Source organism: Sprattus sprattus (genome assembly GCF_963457725.1).
Source record: "Sprattus sprattus genome assembly, chromosome: 16".
Classification (NCBI taxonomy): Eukaryota; Metazoa; Chordata; class Actinopteri; order Clupeiformes; family Clupeidae; genus Sprattus; species Sprattus sprattus.
In genome coordinates, this window is record NC_137914.1 from 11,245,780 (window position 1) to 11,273,013 (window position 27,234).

Here is a 27,234-nt window from a genome sequence, read left to right on the forward strand (position 1 = left end):
GTTGAGTGCGTCTTAGAGCGGAGGGCTGCTGTGTGGAGCTGGCCGTCCTTGTGTCTGACTGAGGGCCAGGGGAGCGCTGGACTGGGCGCTTATCATGGGCGCGCTCATTCATTATTCCACTGAAGGAGCCTCCAGGAGGTCCTCCCAAAGTAAGAGAGCCTCCCTCCTCCACCTCTTCTCCGAACACACATCCCTGTTTTTAAGATACTACTTTTTCTTTCAGTGTGTTGGGTGTCTAAGTATTGTGGTGCTTTTTGTGTCAGAAGAGTAAACATTTAAAGAGTGTAAGCAAGGGGATACTCTAAGCGACTGATTGACACAATGCACGTGTCCTGTCCTCAGGCTCCCTGTAAATGTATCTAGTACACCTGGCATTGAGTGTCGCTTAGTGAGATCACTTAGAAATAAACTCAGACATGAAGAACACAAACTAACACTAAACGTTTCTGTTTTTTTAGTACAGTTGGGCTCAACCTTCACCTTAACATACAAGACATTTTGTGACCAAAGTGACCAAAGCTGTCCCAATCTGAGACGAGTGAGACAGCAGAAAGATCAGAAAGGGATGAAAGGCATTGAAGATACAGGGCCGAGGCAATAAGCAGAACTAGCCACACAGAGCACAAGCTTTGCCCAAAGTGATGATGGAAAAATAAAAAAGTAAAAATAAATGCGCTTCGGCATGAAAAAGACGAGCAGTCCTGTCTGATCCCCCCCGCTTCCACCAGCATCTCCACGTTCCTTGTACTCTCTCTTCCCTTTCATCAGCCCACTTGTGTGCCGCTGCTCGCATTGCCATGGAGACTGCCTCTCTGGCGCAATGCTGTTGCCATGACACCTTTTGTGATGGTGCAGTTTAGATGAAATAAACATCATGTTGGGAATGAGTGCATTCTCGAGTCACCTTTACTCGGACTGAGTGTTTCTCTAAGACTGACCTGCGAAATATGCCCCTCGTAAAGGACATCAAGTGTTGTAGGAGCAAAAAACAACGTAATGACGTCAATGTGCTTTTAATGGACTCAGATCAGTTATATAGAATTTCTGTTCAAAGTAAGATAGCATTCACAGGACTACGTTGATGAAGAAAAGCTTAGTGTGTTTACCAAGTACCTAGGTTGCAACAGCTGTCACAATGAACTGAATGGTTTTCAGTGGTATTGCCAGGACATCACTGCAATTATCCACCTATTGAGATGGACAAAGGGATGTGAGAGGAGGGGGTCTCAGTTTAGAGGAAATGAGGGTGAACGTAAAGGAGCCTCAGATCAAACAATATTATCGTAATGATCTCCACTGGATCACAGGCAAATGGAAATACACTGAAGTGTCTGCTAGAGTGTGTATGTGTATGTGTGTGTGTGTGTGTGGAAACATGTGAGCGGTGAGACAGGGCCATGTATGCACCAATCTATACAACATAGGGCTTGAACACCACTCGGCCTGGCCAGGTCCAGAACGAACTGGTTAGGGGGTCCATAAGCACAGTCCATAATGGGATGGATTACATCCCCACCCTGTGCAGGGCTGGGCCTGTGATCCCCCCTATTGTGAAGGTAAGCCCCCCCGAAACCCCCCACCCTCTGTGGGGAGGGCCTGGCTGTATGGAAACCCGCTGGCGTGGGGAGTTTTCTGAACGCTGCACCCCCACGTCGGAGTGCTGACAACGGCAGAACCATGCTCAACCTCTGCTCCAGATCCCCGCCGTCGGCAGCACAAAATACTGAGCGCAAAGTGCCAGCTCAGGGATACTGAGGGCGAATACGAGCCGAGAGATAAAGGAGAGACTGGAGGTGAGAGGATGAGACAAAGGGAATGAGAAACCGCCAATAAACAACCCAACAATGGATATAATGGACATAAACAGCCTCCCTGTCACTCTGTCAGACAACAGAACTTATAGAGATTACATAAACAGGCCTTTAAGGAAAACATCCTGAGCACCTACAACGTGTTTCTGTGCAGATAGAGGAAAAAAGGGTGAGCCAATGAGGAAAGATGGGCAGGTCTAAAAGAGGGAGGGGATAATCTTCCTGACCCTCCCCAAGTGCGAGGAGCCCCAGCTGGGGCAGACAGCAGGGCAGCCCATCACCATGTGCAGCAGACAGGGAGCAACAGGGAGACTGGGGGCATGACAAAGCCCACAGCCACTTCAGCGAGCCCCCAGTGAGTGGAATGGAAAGAGCAGGAGCAGGGTAATCGCGAGCACCTCAGCTTGCACCGGTGACCATACAGGATTCGGAGCAAGATTCCCATTTTCTAGATGTTGGCGTCAGGCTGGCTATTATGCAGATCAAAAATTCCAAGAGAAGAAAATGCTAAGGCAAAATAATCCATATGGTTGTTAGACTGTAATGGTTGGTTTATTGATGGGTTGGTAGGCTGTTTAATATATAATCTACCAGCGTTTCTATATTGAGTGAAACAAACAAATCTCGCACAACACAAAACACAAAACACGCGGCAGACAGGAGTTCTCTCTACTAGATGTGGTTTTAATTCAGTTTACAGTACATTCTACAGATGCACGTGTTACATCACCTCGAAACAACATGATCATTTAATGCCTCCTCTTAAAAACGATATATTGGTCCTAAAAATATAGAAAGGAACAAATTTAAAGTCACAAAAACTGTACATTATTAAAAATTCACTAAACACCACATTTTGGTTGTTTTTTTTTATTAGTTTTTTCATTGTTTTTGTAGAAAAAAAAAAGTCCCTTTCATGTTGCAAGGAACACATACGGCATATATGCACTTTCCTATTGATCAGGTGGAGTTCAGTGTAAGAAACTACGTTTAAATAAAAGCCAGTTTTGTGTTATTTGGAGTCCTGTTTGTCATGATCCCACGGGAACTTCAGTGCCAGGGCGACGAGTGTTACCAGAGTTAAGAACACAAAAGCAAAATCAGAAAGAGACTGGCGCACTCTCTCAGAACGTCACATTTATCTTTTAGTTGTGATCAGCCTTTTTCCGTTAGATATTCATATAGCCTTTGGGCCATGTCCCATTACACTTCAAGTGGTCTATGCAACGTTTTGTGACATAAATGAGATTTGCAGCATTTGCCACAGACTGGAAACGTGCACCAGATCCAACAGAGCCAGATGCAGCTTTGTCCGAGCACTGTGGAAGAAACGTACAACTATTCAGTTGTTCCCAGTGCATGCATCTGAACAAGTGCTGTCTGGATACAATTTACTTTCAAAGCCAATTTTTACCAGAGTTGTACGACTAATGAGGTTTATTTTTTGAGGCTGTTTTCGTCTATGACGGCCCTGGAGAGTTAAGGAGAGAGAGAGAGAGCAACTTTAAAACAGTTTTGGACTTATGTACTGAGAACTAAGCAGCAGGTACACTGCGACTGTCATAATTAAAAACCAAACACTTCCAATGAAGGACGAATATCGCTAACACATAATTATACTTTCTGTATTCCAAATGTATATACACATAACCTTTCTCTTTTTTTTAACCAACATTGAATCAGTCTATTTCTCTTTATGACAGACTATTGAACGAACTGGCAAAAGCTTGGGAGGGGGTTTGGGCTGAGGTGGGGAGTTGGCTGGGCATAGGAGCTGCTACACAAGCTCGCAGAGTGAAAAATCACAACCATTTTTGCTTCAGTGCTGCTCATCAAGATCCTCTAACACTTGGTCACACGCTTGCTGCTGATGTGATGGCCATTGCCGCAAAGACTATGATTTGCTTCAAAAACAGAAATGTAGGAAGGTGGTAATCAGCTACGAGGAGGGAGGAAAAGGTTCAGGCGGCGGGAAGAATAGAAGTAGGTCAACAACTCCAGTTGATGATAAACAGCACTCTACAACAAGCGGGGGAGGAAGGGGTGGGAGGGGTGCAATACAGGTACGCATGATCCAGGATATATAGTTTTAAGGATAAATGTTCCTTTTAAAATCACTTTTACTGGCCATTTCATGAAATCATCTATACATCTCTACGGTGTGGTCTGTACAGAGTCACTACGAGCTATTGCTATTAAATAATCCCAGCTATCTTTATATGTATATAGAATATATAATAATAAAATATACTGAGGGGGTAAAAAACAAAATGGCCTCTAGTTGCTGAGACCACATCATGTGACAGGGCATGGAAGGTGCTCTGTGTGACACTGTGTAGCAGGAGGCCACTCGCTCATCTGCTGGCTGGTCCAGGGGTGGGCATGAACCAGAGGGTCCTGTCCACGGAGTCAAGTCGGAGAGATGATCCAACGGAATCACAGAGCTGGCAGGAGGAGGCCAGAAACGAAACGGTCCTCTGGTTCAAAGCCAGACCCTGTGTGTGAGGAGTGAGGGGTGTGTGTGTGTGTGTGTGTGTGTGTGTGTGTGTGTATTTGTGTGTCTGTATGTGTCGATGTGAGGGGAACATGTGGTGAATGGAACGTTATGAGTATGGGTAAAGGAGGAGGAAAATAAAATAAACAAATGGAAATATTCCTCTCATGGTGGATGTTTTCCATTTTAGACTTTGTTTTGTCGGCCATAAAATATCCCATGCTCGAGAACAGTGATGATAGAGGGAAAGCAAACAAAATGAAGACAAAAACAAAGAATAATAATGAACAACAACTGTAGATATATCTGTACATATATGTATACAAGGGTCTGGGAGGAAGCTCCAGTAGCAGTCTTGGGGAAGTTTGGGAAATGTAGGCGACATCAACATTTAGGGAAGGGTGAAAACGAGGCCCTGCCCAGGATAAATCCAATCCCGAGATCTCATTTATCTTTTTCTTTGTCCTTGGTCTGGTAGAACTCTGACCAGCGGCTCTCGAAGAAGAGTCTCATGGAGTGTCCGGCTTTGCCCACGTCTGAAGTGTCCTCGTTGAAGAGCTCACAGTTGCTGAACACCAGATGGGCATCGGCAGCAAACTCCTCCACACTGCAGTACCTGAGGGGCAGAAGGGAGCAGCGTAGACTGGTCTTTACAGAGGAACAGAAAGCCCAGACAGCATCTGACTCGAATGGGTCCTACACAATCATTTGCGATCATCTTAGTATCCGGGAGGTACACATTACCATCTGTTCCATGGCATACTGCCTACAAGGCATACTGTAGGCCAATAAGATGAGTGCATACAGTCACGTCCACAAACATACATGCAGGCACGGTCCCTTACCCTCCCTGTAGCAGTCTCTCTCTCATGGTCAGGAAGTCCATGGGATTCTTGATGATGCGGCGATAACCAGGCACCAGTCGCGGGTTCACTGGCTCCTGGAAGGGCCAGGCGTCTGCGTGTGCCTCCATCTCCATCAGAATGATCCTGAAGGTCGGGAAGTCAAAGCTTACAAATCAGACTTCAATCACATAAAACCAATTTCCCTCACCACAGGGTTAACTTCACTGGTGCCCCAAGCATTACTGGGGAACACCTGTTAATTGTGCGTGAGGTGGCCTCATCCTGGAGCTGTACTCACTCGCAGTAGGTGAGGTCGGGCTGGTTGCGTGTGGTCATGCGCCGGCGCTTGCTGGGTGAGATGCCCGAGGTGCCGTTCGTGCTGCTGGACGCCGATGAGGGACCATCCTTCTGCCGCGTGCTCATGCCCGCCAACCGGCGTGGGCCTTCCTCCTCCTCGGAGCTCTCTGGTCCGTAGACGCCCAGGCGACGTTTACGCCGGTGAGCCCGCTGCCTCGCGGAGCGTTGAGGCCGCATCCCGCCCTCATCCATCTAGATAGAGACAGGAAAGAACGGGCGAAAAAGGTGAAACAGGCTAGTAAGAGAGAAAAAGTGAGACAGATGGCAAGGACTGAGATAGTCGGAGTCACACATTAAACAAATTCATGCATGGAGGGAGCTCATTCTGGACTTGCAACCTGCTATCCTTACCTGCGATACTACACGATCAATTCAAATCACAATCCAATCAATCGCCTACAAGTAATTAAAGGGGGAGAGCAATGCCAGTTTTAGTGGGGGGGGGTTTACCTTGGAGACGCAGATGGGGCAGAACCAGTCTCCATCGGGCACATCTGTAACCTTAGGTCTGAGGCAGAACATGTGACAGCCACGGTCACAACCGTCACAGAGCAGCAGGTACTCGTCATTATCCCCCTTATGACACACCAGACACGTCTGAGAGGGGACACAGAGACAACAGACACACAGTTAAGACACGCGGAGAGAGGAATGACGCATTGAAAAGATCACCTAAGCTGGATGTGTTATTTTTCTCTTCAATTCCCCTACCACTTTGACGACTGATTTCTCCCAGGCAATGGCTCTCTCCAGCTGAAGTACACACAGCGAGAGCTGGGCAGCACTACGGCAGCGGTCAAGGCCCTGTCGCCATGTCTTCAGCCTTGGGGTAATCTCCATCTCCAAACTGCATGAGGGTGGTGATGAGGAGACAAAAAGAAAGAGAGAGACATGTTGGCTGGGGAATGTAGAGTGTCACTGAGCTTGTATGGAATATCAGTTATAGTTATACAGTTGTCTCGGACTATGCATTTGGGTTTGAGTGCACCCGGAAGAGCCCCCAAAAGCTCTGATCCAGGGGAACAGGCTAGGAAGAAGCCACAAGGGAGTTTAATTGATTCAATCATTTACCTCTCATTATGACAATCTATTGGCTTGCGTCAAGTATGATCATGGACTTATCTTACAAGTCCAACTTCATAAACAATGCAGTTCCACATCTTGACCAGACTGATGCTCTAAAATGTATCACATCCATGCACACCAGATATCCCACTCACCTGCCCACGTCCATGGGGACCTCCTCCCCTGGGGGTGGGGTGAGAGGGGCCAGGCGCATCACCTCGGCCAGATTCCACAGCGGCTCCTTCAGGTAGCGGCGCTCAATGTTGCGCTCCAGGTTGGCCAGTCTATGGACGGCCAGATCCACTGGGTTGTTGGGCACGCGCAGCAGATCAGACCATTCCCGCTTTGTCCTGACGATCCAGTCATCCCGTGGATCCACCTCGTGCTCGTAGAACTCAAGGTCCTCGCGGGTGGAGTCTGGCTCCGGGACTGTGTACGCCTGAGGGAGGCAGTGAGATAGGAAGAGATTATTCAAGAATTCATCTGCCTGACCCTATGAGGAAAACAGAAACACAAGGTCTAAGGGTAGACAAGTACCTGTAGGCACTGCCAATATGTACAAGATATTAGTGTATTAATAGCTCATTGTATTATTACAGATAATACAATTTTACATGCCTTATAGAATACAGATTTCCCCACAATTAGGAAACACGGATTGCATCACGAGTATCCGCTTTATGCAAAACTGTTTCTACTAAACACCATCAGTAAGAGTGGAAATTATTAAAGCTTAATATATTAAACCTAGCATTAGAGGTTAGAAGTCCACATTGGTCTAGATAAGGATTAAGTGTTGTCCAAGGCTGTATTAAATTACAATCCTCATCATACTTGACACTTAGGCCTATACTGTGTCCTACAAACGTATGTGTAAGTTTCAGCTTCAAAGAAATGCACTATGTAGAGGGACTTTTGCCATGGACATCACAGAAGCCTTGTCCAGTTTAACATGCCTTGAGCCGGTTTTAGTCTAAGAAAGGATTGACCACTACACAGGACAGCTAGAGGAGTGGAAATGTACAGAGATGAGGGGAGAGGGAAGGGAAGGGTTTGGAGGTGACTGGAGAGGAAGACTCTTCGAACAAGGCAGTTTTCATTTATTGTGAAATCCTACTTTACACAATTTAATGCTGAGAAGTGGATTTAGAAAGGGGTGCTGCTTGCAGACAACCCTTGTTAGAGACTGGTAAAATCAGCCATGTTGGTTCAAAGCCTTCCTTCCCTGGTTCCAGTTTCCCGCATACTGTACCTGAAATCCTGCAACAGGCTCCTCCGTGTTACCCTCCATGTTGCTCTTTCCACTCTGGGGAGCCATCTTTGGAATATAAATGGTGGAAATGTGATGATGTGTGTGGGTGCTGCAGGGCAAGCTGCACCAACAAGCTATACAGCACCACCCTCTGGTCACACACCAGAAGTGCACCCATGAATTACAGAAGACGCGGGAACATCACAAGGGCCAGAGTTTTCCTCTGCATTATTTACTCTTAAGTGAAAAAGATGTGAATGTATATAGTTTGGTTATCAGATCAACTTAATCAAACCATGTATTTACTAGGGATGGGCATTTAATGCAAAAATACTTTTAGATATCCACTGGGAACTATTTGAATACTATTATTCAACATTCAACATTCACGGTCATGTTGAATGTTGAATGATGTCGAGTGCAATCACTGAAACAGTGTCCGAACGTTTACACTTTCTGTACCCCTGTGCTAGACTGCCCTCTCCTGGAGAAGCCTCGCTCACCTTGAGGTGGAGGTCTGCTGCCAGCACGCGCTGCTCCAGGTCCTCCACCCACTGGAGGGCGTTGATGTCAGCCTGCAAGCATTTGTGCATCTCAGGCCAGGGCTTACTCAGAATATCCAGCACGGAACTGCCCTCTTCCAGCTCACGCTTGAAGACAGGGTCTGAGAGGAATGGGGAAAAGAGGGGGGGAGAATTAAAGACATGCTAAAAGGTTTGATGTGAGGTTGCACAGTCTCATCAAAAGATATCAACAAACACTACACATTCTAATTACTTTGGCTCTTCACAAAGATACAAATAATTATGATATGGTTAAAAAATTAGTTCTTGACGCATATTAAAATATCTCTGTAGATACAAATAGATGAAAATATTTCCAAGGAATTGAGAAAGAGGGGACATAAAAAAGGTAAGGAAAGGGGGTTGTTCTTACCACTGCTGGGCCTCGAGCAGACCTCAGACAGGAACTCCAGGTGTTTGGTGAGGTGTTTGTGCAGCACCTTCTCTCGGACACCACGAGGATTAAGGGCCTGTAGGATGGCAGTGAGCTCCTCAGGCTCCTTCACCCACCACCAGCCTCGAACCATCTCTGTAGTGACACAGACACACACGTTATTAACATCAGCTGATTCCACTCGAACCATCTCTGTAGTGACACAGACACACATGTTATTAACATCAGCTGATTCCACTCGAACCATCTCTGTAGTGACACAGACACACACGTTATTAACATCAGCTGATTCCGCTCGAACCATCTCCGTAGTGACACAGACACACACGTTATTAACATCAGCTGATTCCGCTCGAACCATCTCTGTAGTGACACAGACACACACGTTATTAACATCAGCTGATTCCGCTCGAACCATCTCTGTAGTGACACAGACACACACGTTATTAACATCAGCTGATTCCGCTCGAACCATCTCTGTAGTGACAGACACACACGTTATTAACATCAGCTGATTCTGCTCGAACCATTTTTGTAGTGACAGACACACACGTATTTAACATCAGCTGATTCCACTCAACTTGCCAGAAGCCATTGGAAAGTAACTGAAGCCACTGATTAGCTAGTATACTTTACAGAAATAAACATGTTCATTCCTATTTACACAAACACTGGTTCATACTAGTATAACCAGCAGCCAACAAGTCTCGAATAGGACTCTGGAGATGGTGGAGAACAGGTGGAAACTGACCTTTAGGGATTGGTTTGACCACTAGCTGAGTGAGGTACTTCTGCTCGATCTCCTGGAAGAGTGTGGAGGGGGGTCTGCCACGACGCTTGCCCGTACTTGGGCGGGAGTACGGCCGGCGGGCTGGACTGCTGCCTCTCCTCCTCCGCCTGGTTGGCTTCTGCACTGGGGTGGAGCACGCTGGGGGGACGGGGACAGAACCTGGCAATAGTGGGAGAAGTGGAGCCACACCTGGAGTCAGGTCTCCAGGCTGTATGGGAATCTGTAACGGAAGAGAAAAAAATGTGTGAGACACTCAAGACAGTTTTTATACTGTTTTTATGTGATTGATTACACGTAGATGTGAAACATAATGTGACCCACCACAGCAAAAACCAGCATAATGTCCCAAAAATGATCCAGATTATATTTGACTTAATAAATAAATAAATAAATAAATACATTATTTGTGCATTTTACTTTTTCCTGTCCAGGTCAGTTTCCATTCAAAGGTCCATAACAAGTGGATTTTCATCAATGCTCAGACTTCAATCGCCTGTATCTCAAAACCGAGTTTTGCTGTGGCAGGTTACTGATGTAATGATGGTTTAATACTTAGAGTAGGGCTGACCTGTGTGAGGGCGGTGAGAGCAGCCTGAAGAGAGGGGGTGCTGGGGGGAGCGCCCTTTATCGGGGAGGTGGGTGACTCTTTCAAGGACGAGATGGCATTGGGGGAGGGCAGGCCGGGCTCAGACAGACCTGAGGCGTCGCAGGGCTTCTTGGGCAGCAGGTGGAACCACTGCGCCTGCTTCTCTGCCAGCTCCTTCATGGCTTCCTCCGACAGGCTGCCGTCTTCTGGGACCTTGCCTCCTGCTGCTACCGCTGCCAGGACGGCTGCGGCGGTGGCTGGGTCCTGGGGGGCGCCGTCGACCTGGGCCTGGTTGAGCCAAGCGGCGAACGCGGCCTGGGTGAGGTCCTGCGTGCCCAGCTTGGCCGTGGCGTCTCCTGAGGGCTCCTCGCCGCCCGACTTGCTGCTGCGGCGTCGCCTGCGATTCTTGGCGGTGCGCAGGTGGAGCTCCACCTCGGGCTTGATCTTGCGCGGACGGCCTCGGCCCCGGGGGCTGCTGCTGCTCATGAGGGACGCCTCACCGGGGAGAGGATCCACTTCTGTGAGGGGGGCGCCGCCGCCGCCGCTGCTGCCGGAGGCGCGGGGGGAGCGAGAGCGGGGGCTGGCCGCAGTGGCTGCGGGGTTGATGGGCGTGATGGGTGAGAGAGGCTCCTCAGATTTGACCTCCACCTTCACCTCCTTCTTCGGATAGACCATGGGCTCATCCGATAACATGTATTCACCGGAGTCTACATTGAGGCAAAAACAAGTGCCATTCAGCAATATACAAAAAAAAAATATAAATGTATATATATATTCCACAAATCTATCCACAAGAAGTCCTTACAAAGCTTAAAAGAGATGGGACAAAAAAATTAACTGCACAAAAGGGGATGGTGACCAGTAAAAACATGTCTAACAGTATCGTTTATTATAATACATAAACCAAGGAAGCCGACATGATAGTGTTTGACGTACCCAAGACCTCCTCTGGTCCCTCCACCAGTATGGTCCCCATGTGTGGCATTAACCAGTACCGGCGTCGGTAGCGGTCCTGACCCAGAGACACTGCCCGCAGGGAGTGAGAGGCCTGCTGCAGCTTCTTACGGAAAAACACCTGACGCTGGAGGGGTGATAGAGAAATAGAGTGAAGTGATGGACTATCTGATGAAAAATCCATTAGGGTAAATGAATGAATGCTTCATGTTTAACCTGTCCTACTGTTCTGATGGTAACCAGTTCATGTGGGAACATAACTGTTTCTTACCTTGGCTAGCTTATCTATCTGTCTCTCCAGTTCTGGGATGCTGGCGTTGGTTGGGCTTTCAGCCTGTGGGTAAGAGCACACAGAGGAGGGATCAGTATCCCATCACACTTAACACGCCACTGCTTCACTAATCCACATAAACATGCCAGGTCACATCAGGCGTTGGGCAATCTTTTGGCTGGGGAAAATTAAACTTATCTTATTTGAATAAAAACACCACATCATTTCATAGCAAAGCTAAACATTTTTAAAACAAGACCATGTGGTACTTTCCTGTAGCCGACCTTCTAGAATGCTAGAAACTGGTGCTAGCAATGTATGCCCTCTTTAAATTGTAAGTTGCTGTTCAAGAAAATCTTATGGACCACATGCCTAAATGACCCTCCTGCTCTTCTTCTCCCTCTCCCTATGCCTGCTTGCCCCTGGTTCTCCTCCCCATGGCCCTGTCGTACCTCAGTGAGTTTGGGCTCCTCCCGCACTCCTCGTCCGCGCCGGCTGCTCCTATCTAGCATGGTGGTCTCCTCCAAGCTCTCCTCCTCAGCCATTCCAGCTCGTGTGCTCCTCCTCCGGTCCTCAAGGCACAGCTCTTCCTCAGAGCGTCCTGTCCGGCGCACCAATGCCGCTTTCAATCTGACACACACACACACACACACAAACACTTTAAAAGGCTACTCAAATCATCCCTTTAACATGTCCTGTACACATACACAAGTTGACACCCATAGGCCCACCTACAGTTTATATGTGCTTACGTCACAACTATATTCTCCACATGGAAGCCACTCTAATAACCTCGCTGGCCATGAGGGTCAATCGTAGGAGCCTAAACAATAAACAGACTACGAACAAACATCAAAGGACCAAACTGACATGGGCAAGCCAACTCATGCACAAACACTCAATGGTATCACACACCCATCCATACTGTGTGGGTCAAAATAACATTGGGGGAAATAGACGAACCCCCCCCCCCCCCCCCCCCCACTCACACACACTCATTCACCCACCCACCGAGGAGGCATGGACAGTAGGAGCTTTCAGGTCAAAAAAGACAAACTTTCACAGAGAGAAGGCCATTCATCATAAACACATTAAGACCTACTGAGACAATACAAAGATGGATCACAAGATCCTCGGAAACACACACACACACACACACACACACACACACACACACACACACACACACACACACACAGACCAGACCAGGCGCTCATGTTTTGAAACCTACTTGCGCAGTTTGCCCTCAATGATCCATTTGTTTTTCCTGTAGGTAGACATATTCTCCAGTGTGTTGTCAATATCCCTGTAAAATCAGAGTGCAGAAATGCCCTTTGTTAGTCATGAAATAAATCATGCAAACCTCAAATCAAAGCTTGCAAGATGAAAACTCTAACCTAAAACGGAACTAACTGACTAATGCTGGGGGAGAGAACCGAATCCTGACCTGGTAGCTATGTTGCTGGCGTTCAGCTCCTCCACCAGGAAAGCCAGAATGGAGGCCTTCACATCTGGTTTGAGAGCCTGGAAGGTCTTGGTGCGGAGGGTGTTGCACACGTCCACCTCGAAGCCGTGGGATTCCAGAAAGATCCGCAGACACTCGGACACGGTTCTGTGGCTCAGCTCGAGATCCACCAGCTTCTCTCCAAGGATCTTCACCGACTACAGAGACAGAGAGCAAATGTGGGGCAAGAGTTAGACAAAACAATGTCATCATTTACATCAAGTGGTTATCAGAGAGAATTTACAGCTGTGATTTGGAGACGATTCTACAAAGATGCTAGGGCACACCAAAAAGCGATTTCACCTAATAACAAGTGGAGCAATCATACAATGTATGTAGTAACACAAATTACATATTTTTTAGGGAGTTCTCAACAGGAGATCCTACCTGATAAAAGGACGGCAGGCCGGGATCATGCAGCGCAGCCTCCACCAACTTGATGAGCAGGTCCATGACCTCGTTCTGGCTCTCCCCCACGCCCAGGAGCCCCTCCTGCAGGGTGCTGAGGCTGGGCACGTCCTTGGGGATCTGCAAGCCCAACACTTTCCCATAGCTGTGCAGGAACTCCACCACCTCCAGACAATGGGAGAAGGCCCGGCCCGACAGCACCACTCCAGGGATGCGAGACAGCTCAGGGAGAGGCTGCGCACCGAGAAGGGAACGGGAGACAAGAATGAGGACACCTCCAGCAAGGGAGAGGGAAAACTATGCCCTACAAATGTCCATCAGAGACAGTTTACTCATGCTCATCAGTTAAAGGGAAAAAAGAGGCAGCACCATTATGTTAGCAATGGAGGCATGGATGTGTTCATTAGTGGTAAGTGTCTTTGTGTGTGTGTGTGTGTGTGTGTGTGTGCATGTGTTGTATGTATGGGTACTAAACAACAGGCTAAACAAAGTGAGGTGGTGTTACTGTGTGAAACATTAATAGTATCTTATCCATGTATCCCAGCAACATTTTTCTATAACAAGCATGCACTGGTATCCGGCCATACACACCATACAGTGTTTGACATTTATGCAATATGGCACACAAGCATTCCAGTGTCTCTACACTGCCAGAAACTCTACACCTGCAGCCAGATGCTGTCATGCGAGAGCAAGTTGTGGTGTAGCGCCCTCACCTGGTGGTCGTTGAGGCACATGTCCTCTGTGGGCTTTTTCATTTCCTCCAGGATCTGCTGCTGCTTCTTCCTCTCCTCCAGCCGCCTCTGGGCCTGCGCCCGCCTTTCTGCCGCCCTCTTGGCCGCCAGCGCTGCCTGGGCCTGGGCTTCTGCCTCGGCCTGGGCTTTGGCCAGCGCCTTGGCCTGGCTCCGTGCCCCCGCCACCCTCTTCACCTGCCCGGCTTTCTCCATCTCCTCGGGTGTCTGCACGCGCTTCTTGCGTCCGGGCTTCTTGGGTTCCGAGGCGGGCTTAGGGGTCTTCTGGTCGGAGGGGACCTGGGACTGGGGCTGCCCAGGCTGGGCTGGTTTCCCCTCGTCTTGTTGCTGGTCATTTGCCTCCTTGGCTTTCTCCAGCTGGGATTAACAGAGAGCATGTTACTCAGTGAGGGCTGCAACTCTGTTAACGTTTCGGGCTGACTTTACACAGTAAAGTGAAAAAGTAGTAGCAGTAGTAAAATGTTTCCTAAAAGGTCTCAAAGAAAAGAAATAAGGTAAATGAGACCACCATTGAGGTTTTAATGTATGAAGTTGAAAAGTAAAGGTTTTGCCATGTTTATTTTGTCAATCTCCGTCCTATATCTCAAGAGACAAAAGCTTGATAAGACTTGTCCGTCCATAAACAAAAAATCTGGTCCATACCTTAGCTTTTCGCTTCTCCTGTCTGATAATCTTGTTCTTGGTATCTTCCTTGCGCTTGAGTCTTGCCTAAAATATAGACATAGACAGGTTAAGAATTACTAGCGTAGATGCAGGCTAGGCAAACGTGAGCTAATATGCAGGCCAGCTGTACCTTTCTCTTCATTTTCTTCTTGATCTTGACCATTTTCTCCTTGTCCTCATCAGTAAGTTCTTCTAAAATTGGACAAATGTATTCTTAGTAAATTAAAAAACCTTTAAATAAAGAATTGTAAAAAGTATCGTCGATATTAGTCTTCAATACTTCTGTAAATCCAAAAAATGAAACTGCGAAATTTAACTAATTTCCAAGATATTTGCCAATTCCCTGAACACCCCGTGAAAATATAAGGAAAGCCTTCTCAGCACAATGACCATAACACTCAACAACATCACCAAAAATGCCATTAGGTTTGTTAGCAAGATTTTATGTTGTTGCGGTTAAGCGTAGGACAGTTTTAATCTGGGAACACCCCCCCCGCTCCTCACCCTTCGCTTGCAGTCTCTTCAGCATCCTGGCGTCCACTTTGCTCAGCAGATCCACCGCGTTGGTCTTGGGTGGTCTGCCAGGCCGGCGCCCAGGGGTGCCCTTTGGCCTCCTGACCCGGGCAGGGGGTTTCTCCTTGTCTGGGTTGGGTGGGCGACCACGCTTGCCAGTGATAGCCATGATAATGGAGGGCACTTCTTCATTGGCAAGAAGGAACCACTTCATTCCCTGCAGGACGACAGAGTAGATCGATCAAACAAACAGGTCAAAAGCTTAACTGGCTTTGACTGTGAGGGGCTCCTAAACTAGTCTTGTACATTTCAGGGAGCTGTATGCATGATGCAAAAGTACTTCATGTTAGGGACCCAACCTCATATTTTGTCTTCATGACAAGCAAAGCCAAACAACACCAAACATGCCCTACTCAACAAAAGTGTAAGAAAACAAAGTCGAGCATGGCCTCACTGACCTCTGGGCTTTCGCGTTCCTCATAGAAGTCTCCCACAGGCATGCGTGGGCTGAAGCTGAAGTGCTCTCTGGTCACAGCCCCACACTCATGCCTCCGCAGGTACTGCAGGAGAGAGGACCACTCAATGTTAGGCACAAAGACACCCCTGCCATTGCAACTAGTAGAAAAACTATTTTGGCTGATATATCGGCTCTAATCGACAAGCTCTGAGCAAAACTGAACTTGACTGTTTCCAATGATAAAATGAAATGTCAATGAAAATGATTTTAATATGTGATTACGGGAGAAATGCTAAAAAAAAGGTGATACCTTGATGATTTCAGGGAATTGCTTCATCCTCCTCCCACAAGGACTGTAGTACCAGGTCTCTCCCTTCAGTCGGTCTTCATGCTTCTTGACACGCACCTCCCTCTTCCACCTGGGATACGAATACACATGCCACACACACACACACACACACACACACACACACACACACACACACACACACACACAGAGGGGAAGATCGCCAGTCAGCATCTCACAGATCACGGTGCCATCCGCAGTGGAGCTCCACAGCACTTAATTCAGCAGATTGACGGGCCAAGCCTCCGGGAGAAAGCGCTGAGATCAGCACCAAGGCAAGCGCGAGTCCACGGGAATCAAAACAGCAATAGGTAGGGCAGGAACAGCAGTGTTTGAGAGATTGGGAGGGGGTCTCCCTCAAGCACTCATATTTCAAACAGCCATGCCACTTACCCATGCAGAAGAGGGAAGTGAACCTGCTCCTCTGTAGCAATCCTCCTCTTTTGAGTTTCTCCTGTAATGCAGAAATAAGAACTGGTGCATAACAGTACACAAACAGAAACACTGAATTATGCATGTTGTTATCAATCTGTCAAACAGACTGTACCTGTCGTGGAGCCCTCATCTTCATCTTCATTGTCTTGATCAGCTTTAGGGGCCTCCTTTGGCTCCGACTTGGCTGCCTTGGGTGATTTCGCTGCCTTGGCTGTTTTGGCTGCTTTGGTTGGTTTTGCAGCTCCATCCTTTACCTTCGGCTGTCTTGGCTTCCTGATCTTCTTAGGCTTGGCTGGCGGAGTCTGACCAGACTCCAGGCTGTGGTCTCCATCAGTCTTAGGAGAGGCTGTTGCTTCGGTGACAGTAGCCTGTCCAGCCCCCTTGGGCTTCCTGATCTTCTTGGGCTTGGCCGGAGTGGTCTGACTGGTCACCAGGCTCTGGTCAGCAGCGGTTTTACCAATGTCACCAGTGCTTACAGCGCGAATGGTGTCTGCAATGGCTGAGTCAGATGCTTCGTCTTTGGAGAGCTTGCGTTTCTTCCTTGTTCCGGGAGGTTCTTTATCCTCATTCTTCTTCCTCTTCCGCTTCTCCTTCTCCTCTTTTGGGGCCTTAGCAGGAGTCTTCTTTTGAGCGGCCGGGGAAGCTTTAGTACCTGGGAATTAGCAGTGGACAAGAATTATTACGAGGCCACTTCAAACTATTTCACAATCAGTGCGGGCACATGATGGCAGCACTCCGATCCCATCCAATTCTCTCCATGGGGTCTCCATGGGGGGTTAACTGCTCTATCTCAAAGCACATGGCAGTGACACATCTAGATCTTGGCCGAGTCAGTTCAAATCAAATGCGGAATGTTTACATCTGCTACCGTTGATTATACAGTAAATACGTTGTGAAATGAAACAAAAACACACCACAGTTAAAGTTGTATTAGTATTGATTGATTCACATCGATATAAATGGATTACATGACTAACAACTGGAGGAAAAGTAATATGAAAATATTTGTTCACTGAATTAGCGCGTTCTGTCCCAAACAGTTGCGTTGCAGTTTCTAAGTTTCACTTTCGGTTTCAGAATTTCAACGTAAATGAGAGGGAGCACAAGAACTGAGCGTCTAGCAGCGATTATCATATCATAGACATATATTATGCATGTATATGTCTGTGGGCACGATCTCAAGCACGTGCAAAAGTTGTTGTTGTCCAATTTGAATCTAGATTCGAGAGACACATGCGTGCCCAGTCCAATTCCCAGCGGAATCGAATCGTGTATCCAGGGGTTTACATCGGAGTCCAGTCGGACTCAAGTCGGACACAATGTATCTAGTTTTGGGGAGACACATGTGTCCAATCTCCAATTTAAATCGGACTGAAATCGGAAATTGGACACATGTGTCCACACTGAATGATACCTTAACTTGTGGTAACTTGTAGGCAACACAAAGTATCTATTAAATCATGTTTTTAATCATTCCAACCATGCAAGAGAAACGAGAAGTCATTGATGGAAACTAATCAATAAACGGGTTTCCATTAACCTGCTTAATGCACTTTTTTTAAATTGCAAAAAAGTATTGGAAACTATTTTGAAAAGAAATAGCAAACAAGTTGAAATATTGCGAGAAATATAAGTGAGTCACATGTCACTACACATTCAAAAACATGGTGTGTTTCGTATGGTCTGATGAGAAAATTATTTCTCCAGCTGGTTGGAGATAAATAACTTACTGTAAATCTAGATAGCAAGCAAAAACATCATACTAATCTTTATAAAAAAACACTGCGGCAAATGACCTCCCAGAAATGTCTGATCCTTGTCCACTGCCAAGTACAAGGTGTTTGCCGATCAATACGGCGTACATCACATGCCCTTGTTGCCTTCGATTAATCACTACCGCAGCTATTGATGGACGCAATGGAAATTCATGTGCCAACACTTATCAGATCTTGGAGATCCGTCGCCATGTTTAACTCGAATAACCCTCACGAGAGGAGAAAACCCAGCTTGAATCGCATAACATAACACAATTGCAAATGGTCTTTTCCCATTGAGTGTTTAAAAACAATACCTCTATTTTATGCAAAATTGCGACGGAACCCATCTATTGATGTGCATTTATGAACATGGCCTGAATGGCCTGGGTAGCATGCTGAGCTAGTCTTAAAACCACACAGCTTTCTAAACCACATGTAATCTCTGAACATGATGACTAGAGCAAAAAAGAATGAGAACAACCATGATGGAACATGCAAATGAACAAATGAAGGCAAAACACCCGTCAACAGTCAACAGCGTCACAGTGAGAGGACAGCGCCATTACCCTGCTTCGCAGTCGCTTTGGCTCTGGCCCTCTTTGCAGCAGGCTTCTGTGGAGGGGGCGTTGTTGCCACGGTGACTGCTGAGGTGGACAGGGGCAGCGGTTTGGCCGCTTGCTCGGCAGGGCTGGGGTCTGTCGCCGCCGTTTCCTGGCAGCCCTCATCAGCGCTCACTGGGGTGCCAGCCTTGACCGCAGCATCAGCGGGAACGCCAGCGCAATCTGGAGCGTCACACCCATCACAGCCAGCGTCCACATCCTTCTCCTTCCTCTCCTCACTCTCCTCAGGGCCTGGAAGAGGACAGCGTGTCAGCGTGCGTGAAGACAGTTTTCACCCTTATCAATTTTAAGCCTAAACATGATCATTAAAATACATCTAACTTAAATCTGAAGGTGAAATATAAGTAATAAACAAGGATTTAAACAACAGATTAAAGTAATCAATGGCTGGGGAGATGATGGAGCTTCAGACGTTAAGGATGTAGAGTGGTCTAACTGGCGGGAACGTTTACTGGAGCTTTATAGCCTCTGACATTTTGGCCACTGACAGACTAGGCTGCATGTACAACCCAATGTGTCCACAATGAAAAATAAAATGCCTCCATCAATACTAACAAATTTGTCAGCCACAAACTGAAGAGACAAATCATTATACAAAGAAACAAACAACAAAAACACAGCCAAACTACTCACAATAACAACAACAACAAAAAGGCACCCACCATCCATCCACCTACCCACCCACCCACCATCAGTCACAAATCACCACACCAAATGTGCAAAACCAACCCTTCCTGGTTCATTTAGGCACTCACCTTTACCGGGCGATTTCGAGAGGTCGTGGTCGTCCGGTGCCATCTGAGAGAGATCATCCTGTGAGTCATCACTCACTGAGTCCTTCAGCTGAGAACTGTTATCTTCTGTGCCAGACTCCCTGGTGCTCAGGCAGCTGTCCATGGTCTCATCAACCTGGGACAAGTCGCTGTTATCCTGGGTGTCATCAGCAGTCACCTGCCTGGAGTCCTCTGTGGCAGAGTCCTCTGTAAACATGGAGGGCTCGTCCGTGTAGGAGGTATCAGCCATCGAGTCATCAAAGGTGCCCTCCATGATGCTGGTGTCCTCAGCCCGAGAGCTTTCAATGCGGGTTGACTCAGCCATGGAGGAGCAGTCCAGAGACTCATCAAGTGTGTCATCGAGTGAAGGAGTCTTCCTCGGGGTGTCCTGGTCTTTAACAGGTGCAGGGGACTTTCCTGCCTCAGGCCAAAGGTTCCTAGCTGGGCTATCGGCTTTGTGGGGCGCCATCCCAGTACTGACATCGCTGGGGCCTGCAGGAGACTTCCTGGAGTGCGGTGCCTGGGTGGAGTCCGATTTTGACGAGTTGTTGACAGCCACGTCTTTTTCAAATTGAGGATCACTGACCTCTTTTTTGCTGGCAGCTTTGTCACTCGAGTCCTGCTGGTCCGACCCTTGGGAGGCTTGCCCAGCAGCCTGAGGAGGAGAGGAGACGGCCTCAGAGGCCGGGGGTGGCACCGAGACGCTCGGCGCAGACCCAGCCTGAGGGGTCGTGGAAACAGCAGGCGGTCCAGAGACAGGTTGAGGAGGTGGAAGAGGCGGCATGGAGCCCCCGGGAGGAGCAGTGACTGCCTGAGTCGGTGCAGAAACGGCGGGAAGCGCCGAGACCGCTTTGGGAGGTGCAGCAGCTCCAGGTGGAGGTGCACCTAAAGTAGGAAGAGACACAGAGGCTGCCTGAGGGGCGGCACTCACCGCAGGGGGAGAGGATGCCGCGGCAGGAGGCACAGAGGCGGCGCGGTGGGGAGCAGCGACCGCGGGAGGCGGTGTCGAGACAGGAGCCGTGGTGGGAGGCACCGTGGCGGGTGCTTCAGGAGCTCGCTCGGATACAGCGTCTGGAAGAGACGTAGCCGTCTGAGACGACAACATCGAGGGTGAAGGAGCAGAGGCCTTCTGAGGTGATGAGGATAACGGGAATGAAGCAGGGGCCTCTGGGGGAGACGAAGAGGCTGCAGACACCCCCGAGGGAAGAGCAGGAGCCACCACAGGAGGTGCAGAAACGGGGGAAAGAGGCTTTGAAAGCTCTCCAGGTTTATGGGTTTGGGCCACCTTTGAGGGTGAGGACACAGGGGAGTGAGGCTTTGACGTCTCCTGAAGTTTGGGGGCTTGGGCCATCTGAGGAGGTACGTAGGCCATCTGAGAGTGTAAGAAGGCTGACGCAGGAGGTGCACTTGTCCATAGAGGAGGTGCGGACGTGGCCGGAGCAGACGGGTGTGACGTGGACACAACTGGAGAGAGCGAGGTCACCGCAGGAGGAGGAGCAGGAACTGGGGCCGTCCTTGAGCCGTGGCCCATCAGAGGAGGAGGACCTGACATTGACGAGGCTGTGGGCATCAGCTCTGGCGGTCCCCCTCCCAAGGAGGAAGGCGACATGGCACCAGGCATGGGCCTCAACCCTTGGACCATTAGTGGAGGAGAGGAGAGCATGGGGGCAGGAGCAGACACAGGGCTCCCGTGAGGCGTCTTTGCCCCGACCTGAGGAGGTGCAGACGTGGAGGCGGCCGACGAGGATGAGGGTTCTGAGGCGGTCATGTGATGCGCAGACACTACAGGAGGCCCTGATGAAGCCTGACGCGGAGGTGTAGACAAAAGTGGAGGAGGCGCAGACATGGCCGGGTGCATGGCCTCCCTCATGGGTCCTCCCATATCATGGCGCTGCTTGTGGAGTGGCTCCACGTCAATCCCCCCGTGGGGCACGCGCTGGCAGTAGTCACTGGTGGGCACTAAGAGGTGGGCTGAGGGCCTGGTGGGGTATCCGTCAGCTTTGGGAAGCCGCTGGGCAACAGATGTGCGCTCCACCCCATTGTAGCCTTTGTCCACCTCTTTATACGAGTCACCGAGGCGCCCTTGGGAGGGACAAGGGGAAGAAAAAAAATTAACATGGATGACCCCATACACACAGAGGAGACGGATGACCATCATCCTGTCGGATTAAGTCTGTAATTTACCTCTCTAGCACACTAGAAAATACATTTGATTGCAGGAGTGATCCCCTTTCCACTGAAGCAATGTGGTTTTAAAATGTACCCTTACAGCAAATACACATTTCTGGAAAATCAATATTAATTTACTATAATGTACTAGTAAAAATTCTGACTTTCCATTAAGGCTACTGTGGAGTTTTTGTATGGCCTAATGCTTCAGGATCATGAAGTATATATGGGATTGATTAAAAGCATATCCGAGATACCTGCCCACAATCTAATTACAGGTTCACAACTCACATTTTCACCACTTTAAAGCCAACCGCCGGTCACAATATATCCATTAAAACAATGAATGAGGATCATACTTGATGACATAGTGTAATACAATGAAATCCAATGCATGAGGGTCCAGTTTTCACCTTGCATGACTGAGGGCAGTGGTAAACTGCTTCCCAGAGGGCTGTCCCGGCTCTGCGGGGAGCCACCATCAGGTATCGCCGAGGGAGACATCATGGGTACCTGCATGGGGAGGGGGCTGCCTGTGGCGCCACGGCCAATGTGGTGGTGCTGAGGGCTCCCCCTGGGAGGGGTGAAGTTCTGGGACGTGGGGGGCATCATTTGAGACTGTGGCTGAGGGGCGTGCTGGGGCTGGGGAGATGAGAGAGGCTGGTGCTGGGGTTGGTGCTGGGGAGAGGGAAGGGTTTGGTGCTGAGGTGAGGGTAAGGTCTGATGCTGGGGTGGGTGTTGTGGCTGAGGTGAGGCCAGCTGTGGGTGTTGTGGCTGAGGTGAGGCCAGCTGTTGGTGCGTGGGTGGGTGTTGGGGCTGGGGCGAAGGTAAGGGCTGATGCTGGGCGGGGTGTTGTGGTTGGGGCGAAGGCAGTGGTGGGTGCTGGGGTGGATGCTGAGGCTGGTGCTGGTAGTACGGCATCCCGTTGGGCACCATGCCATAGTGCTGCTGCTGCGGGTGGTGGTGGGCATGGGGGTGGTGCGGGTGTGGATGGTGAGGGTGGTGGTGTGTGGGAGGCCCTTGGTGCGTCATAGGTGATTGCTGGTGGTGCTGGGCTGGTGACAAGCCTGGGTGCACCTGGCTCTGGTAGCCTCCATACACACTATGGGAGTTGTAGCCCATTGCCATGGATGCACCTCCCTGTTGCTGTGTTGGGTTTGGCCGGTTCCAGTACTGGCCAGCCCCCAGGCTAACGTTAGGCGCACCACCAACAGGGGTCTGGTGGGAGGTACCCATGGCCCCATTGACCTGATACTGTCCGTGGCTCTGGAAGTGGTGCTGGTTCTGCTGCAAGACCCCTGGGGTGCCCTGCTTCTGATGCATGGCATGTGTGGGCCCAGACGACATGGCCGGGCTGTACTGGGTCTGGCCCCACAGGTAGTCGTAGGCCATGCTGCCTTGGTGGTGGTGGTTGGTCATGTGTGGGTACGATGATGAGGGAGGGTGGGGGCCAGTTTGGCTGGTCCCAATTGCAGTAGTGATGCCATTCACATTCATGTCGCCGTTTATATCTGTATGGAGGTTCACAAAGGGTTAAAGAGAGAGGAGAGGAGAGAACAGAACAGAAAATGAGTTCAGTTAGTGATATTTTAAAAAGGAAAGTAAATTCTCACAACTACACTACTGTGCAGAATTTTCCATGAGCAAATCTGACGTGAAATAACCAAATGCAATAACTACACACAAACAAACAGTACTGCTGATGGACACTGCCGCTACTCACTTTTCCCTTGCTGGGGGAAGTTCATGGAGGACCCATTAGTATAGAGAGAATCCCCTGAGGAAAGCTTCAGTCCTGAGTTTGTAGACACAGACGAGTGTGGGCCATAATTAAAATGATTATTTGCTTCCATCTGAAGAAAACAAAAAGCAACATATGAACACACTGAACAGCATCCATGTCGCAGTCAGATGATGCACATTTAGATGGTCGATATATTATTCACTCAAATTCCACTTATTAAAACAAATCCCTCTTCACTTCTGCATGTCGATATGCAATTCTATATTTTATTTTCCTCTTTCTTACTGACGCCACGCGTAGTAAGAATCGAGAAACAAAACCTAACATGCCCAATGACTACAAAAGTGTATTGATAAGAGTGAGTACCTTGACTAACCTCCAAACAACACTGTTCCCTCTTTAAAAAAAAAGATCGCAGTAACATAACTCTTGCATAACAGAAATATAATCACCAGACCATAAAACGGCGATTACTGAACATATATAAGTAATTGCAAACAGAAGATAGCAAGAGTGCGCATGGAATGCTGGATTATGATGACACGCTGTGGCCGACATCACAAACATTTCACTACCACAACTCTTCCCTAAAATGTCGCAGATAACGCGGGTGGGATGCCCTATCGTGTTTATAATGGACACAAGATCTCCTGCAGCTGACCACACAGCCAAACAGGCGATGCTCTTAAGTATGAGAACTGTAATTGTGCTATGAACCATCGGAAACTGGAGTAAAATAAAAAATGATCGTACACGATGTTCAGATAAACAAAGATTAATTCATCATTACCTAGGTTGATTTCCGTCCGTGTTACGGCTTGATACACCATTAGCACTTTAGCTAACCCAACCGCAAAAACAACACATCCCGCTAGCTATAGCCAGGAAAGTGAGCAGGTCTGAGGCGTAAACATTTGCTGTAATTTCTAAACCTCCAGTTTAGCAACTGGTAATGTCTACATATACAATAAACAGTGGTTTGGACTTTTAGTTACAAAATAACCATCGCCTTATTATTAACACCTGCGAGCTACATGCCAAAAAGAAAGAAACAAAATGGTTAGCAAACATGCTAACCAATACATGTGACCATGCGCTCCGCTTTACGCGAGTTCCCTGCCTAACCATCTCCTTGTAAGACGGGATAGCCAACATCCAGTGAAGATAACAGCCAATATAAACCAAAACCACTCCGCCTAGCTTTGGCAGACTATGTCCTTTCAGTCCCAACGAAAAAGAGGACTTGCAGTCAGCAATACATAACACTGGACAATACGGACGTATTTCTTAATCTGTCCGTTCATGAAAACTTGCTCACCAACTTATTCCAATGAAAAAGATTAGCTAGCTATGGCGCTAGCACTGGAACCATCTATCGTAGCTAACATTAGCTACAAACGGTCGACAATAAGAAAACAAAAAAGCCTCTTCTAGCCATCAGGCTATATACAAACGGGGGTCCCGAGGAACAAATGTGACTTGAGAAATGAAAAAGGTTTGTTTACTTACATGGGAAACGCTAACACACTACCAAAACTGCTGAGATAAATATTTCAATAAATAACATTACTTCCAATTCGACAGATTAGCGAGCTAACGTTAATGCTCATTTAATAACGTCATTTCCAACTGGGCCTATTTAGCAACACCGCGGTTAGCATTACTGGTTTGTTATCTTAAAATGCACTCGGAAACAGTATAGTTCAACCAGAAATTTCACACACATGAAATAGAATAACGTAAGAAATATTGTGATGATTCACAATAATAAACAAACATACACGAGACGCTTAATTATGCGAGCCTTCGTTAGATAACGTCAAATCCAAGGTTATTTAAATAATTAAAGAAGTTAAACGTACAGATAATCAAGCTAGCTAATGTGCAGCTCTCGCGTATCTAACCTTTACATCACGCGTTTCATCTTAAACCAGACTGTCAGAAAGTTATATTTAATTTGATGACACGATATATCTATCTTTACGTCACATCAAATTGATGTTTGTTGTGTTTATCTTATGGGATGCTCTTCTTTTGTTGATAAATTCATTGTTTTCCCGATGCACTGAGGGGAATTTCTGAAGCAGCATCCTTCACACGCATACACACACACAGAGACACTCAAAACTTCTCCGGCAAAAATGAAATTTAATCTGCCTAACCTTGTTATCCTTGGATATCAAAGGCACTGAAGCCTCTGACCCTCCGACTGAAGAAATATATGGTTGAAGATGGTGCAGGCGATGTAAATAGTGAACAGGTATTCGCTAACCTTTGGGTCTCAAATTAGCAAACATGGCTGGTGTGTTTGAGCGCAGCCATGATCACAGAAGAGAAAGAAACCGAGCTGAAAGAGGAAGTGAATGGTGCCCATGCCCTACACACTGCAGGGTGTCTCCGGAGTACCGGGTCTTAACGCCGACGGATACAGGTCTATTTTGGTGAAAGGTAGACACCTGTCAATATAGACTGACGTGGGAGGATATTATGATTTATTATCTTTTTTTTTAACTTATGGTGCATGACATCCTGTAGGGAAAAAATACGCTTTTGCTAGATTATACATCGTTTCAGCTTATATTCATGTATCCGGAGTTTTATGCGATATGTTTATGTTTTAGATTATGCTATTATTATCAGAATCAGAATCATGTTTATTGGCCAAGTACATTTTCATATACAAGGGATTTGTTCTGGGTTTAGTTGTTCTCAATGTACTTAAACTGAAAATATACAGTATAACACAACAGTTTAGGATAGTTAAATAAATATTATATATAATATGATAATAAAATAAAAAATAATTAGTCAACTGTTCATTAGAGTGACGGAAAGGGGGGGGGGGGGGGGGGGGAGGTTCCTGTGTCTATGCTTTGCATAATCAACTAACGTCGTAAACTATCACTTCAAATGGTTTTGAAACATCCCTCATTTTCGGTTCTTCTCTTGCAACATACAGGCTACCTAGTATGAATATCAGCTAGCTGTCAGAGTTGGATACATAATTAACCACGGAAAATACAAAATCTGTTTCCCTCAAACTAGATCACGAGACTCTTAATTCAATATGTATCAGATAAATAGATGATCCGTTTATTTTAACCTTATCAGGAGAGAGATGGGTCTTTGAAATGTGTAAATCCTGGGTGTAATCGAGAAACTTTTTTTGTTGCAATAGCGGATGTAGGTAGTCAATAGGATAATGTATCACACCCATAGTTGGTAGACTTTGGATTGCCTACACTTTGACGCAATTGACACTTTATCTGACAGAGTGAAAACATCGAGTAGGTCTACAGTAAATGGTTGGTCGATAAGGGTTAAAGCAATTTCTAGAGTGAACACCAAACTAGGAGATAGGAGACCGTTGTTTGACCTTATAAGCAATAGCCTATATGACAGTTCTGCCTAAAATTAAGCTAACTTTGTAGTGGTTTTATGCTTAGGCTACTTTCAAACAAGATGGGAACAAGGGAAGCATGTTGAGGTTTCAAGTTATCTACATTTTCGAACACAAACGGTAGGCTTTAGGACCCCACGACATGTCCGTTCCAAATACAAAATCACCAGAGCGCAAAGGATGTCTGGTCAGAATGCGGCTACAGGAAGTGGTGCTTTGGATATTATATGCTAAATTGGGGACATGAGACTGAAACAAATACAACATGTCTATAGAGATCTTAATTAGTACGAACATCTCTTGTGAATATA

General features: G+C 47.5%; 1 protein-coding gene across 1 annotated transcript; it reads right to left on the reverse strand.

Annotated features, from left to right (window-relative positions):
* Window positions 1-2,620: 2,620 nt before the first annotated feature.
* baz2a (bromodomain adjacent to zinc finger domain, 2A) lies at window positions 2,621-25,825 on the reverse strand. The gene is made up of 30 exons (XM_080853776.1): window positions 25,686-25,825; window positions 23,503-23,632; window positions 22,193-23,290; window positions 19,593-21,692; window positions 18,784-19,068; window positions 16,573-17,112; window positions 16,419-16,479; window positions 15,990-16,098; window positions 15,681-15,782; window positions 15,214-15,439; window positions 14,840-14,901; window positions 14,689-14,754; window positions 14,011-14,403; window positions 13,274-13,528; window positions 12,830-13,044; window positions 12,614-12,688; window positions 11,835-12,012; window positions 11,383-11,445; window positions 11,094-11,238; window positions 10,140-10,864; window positions 9,533-9,791; window positions 8,761-8,916; window positions 8,328-8,488; window positions 7,825-7,890; window positions 6,728-7,011; window positions 6,219-6,354; window positions 5,958-6,104; window positions 5,449-5,699; window positions 5,151-5,294; window positions 2,621-4,921 (listed from the first exon to the last, which is right to left on the reverse strand). Exons 2-30 carry the CDS (start codon window positions 23,630-23,632, stop codon window positions 4,750-4,752), a joined length of 8,604 nt encoding a protein of 2,867 aa, XP_080709902.1. The 5' UTR covers window positions 25,686-25,825; the 3' UTR covers window positions 2,621-4,749.
* Window positions 25,826-27,234: the final 1,409 nt, after the last annotated feature.

What these genes read in the sequence shown, in the direction of transcription:
- baz2a (XM_080853776.1), bottom strand. Translation starts at nt 23,632, where the DNA reads ATGGAAGCAAATAATCATTTTAATTATGGCCCACACTCGTCTGTGTCT. An exon ending in AGAAATCAGTCGTCAAAGTG is followed by an intron (nt 6,105 to 6,218) that starts GTAGGGGAATTG and finishes GTCCCCTCTCAG; the next exon opens with ACGTGTCTGGTGTGTCATAA. An exon ending in CCCGACCTCACCTACTGCGA is followed by an intron (nt 5,295 to 5,448) that starts GTGAGTACAGCT and finishes CCCGACCTTCAG; the next exon opens with GATCATTCTGATGGAGATGG.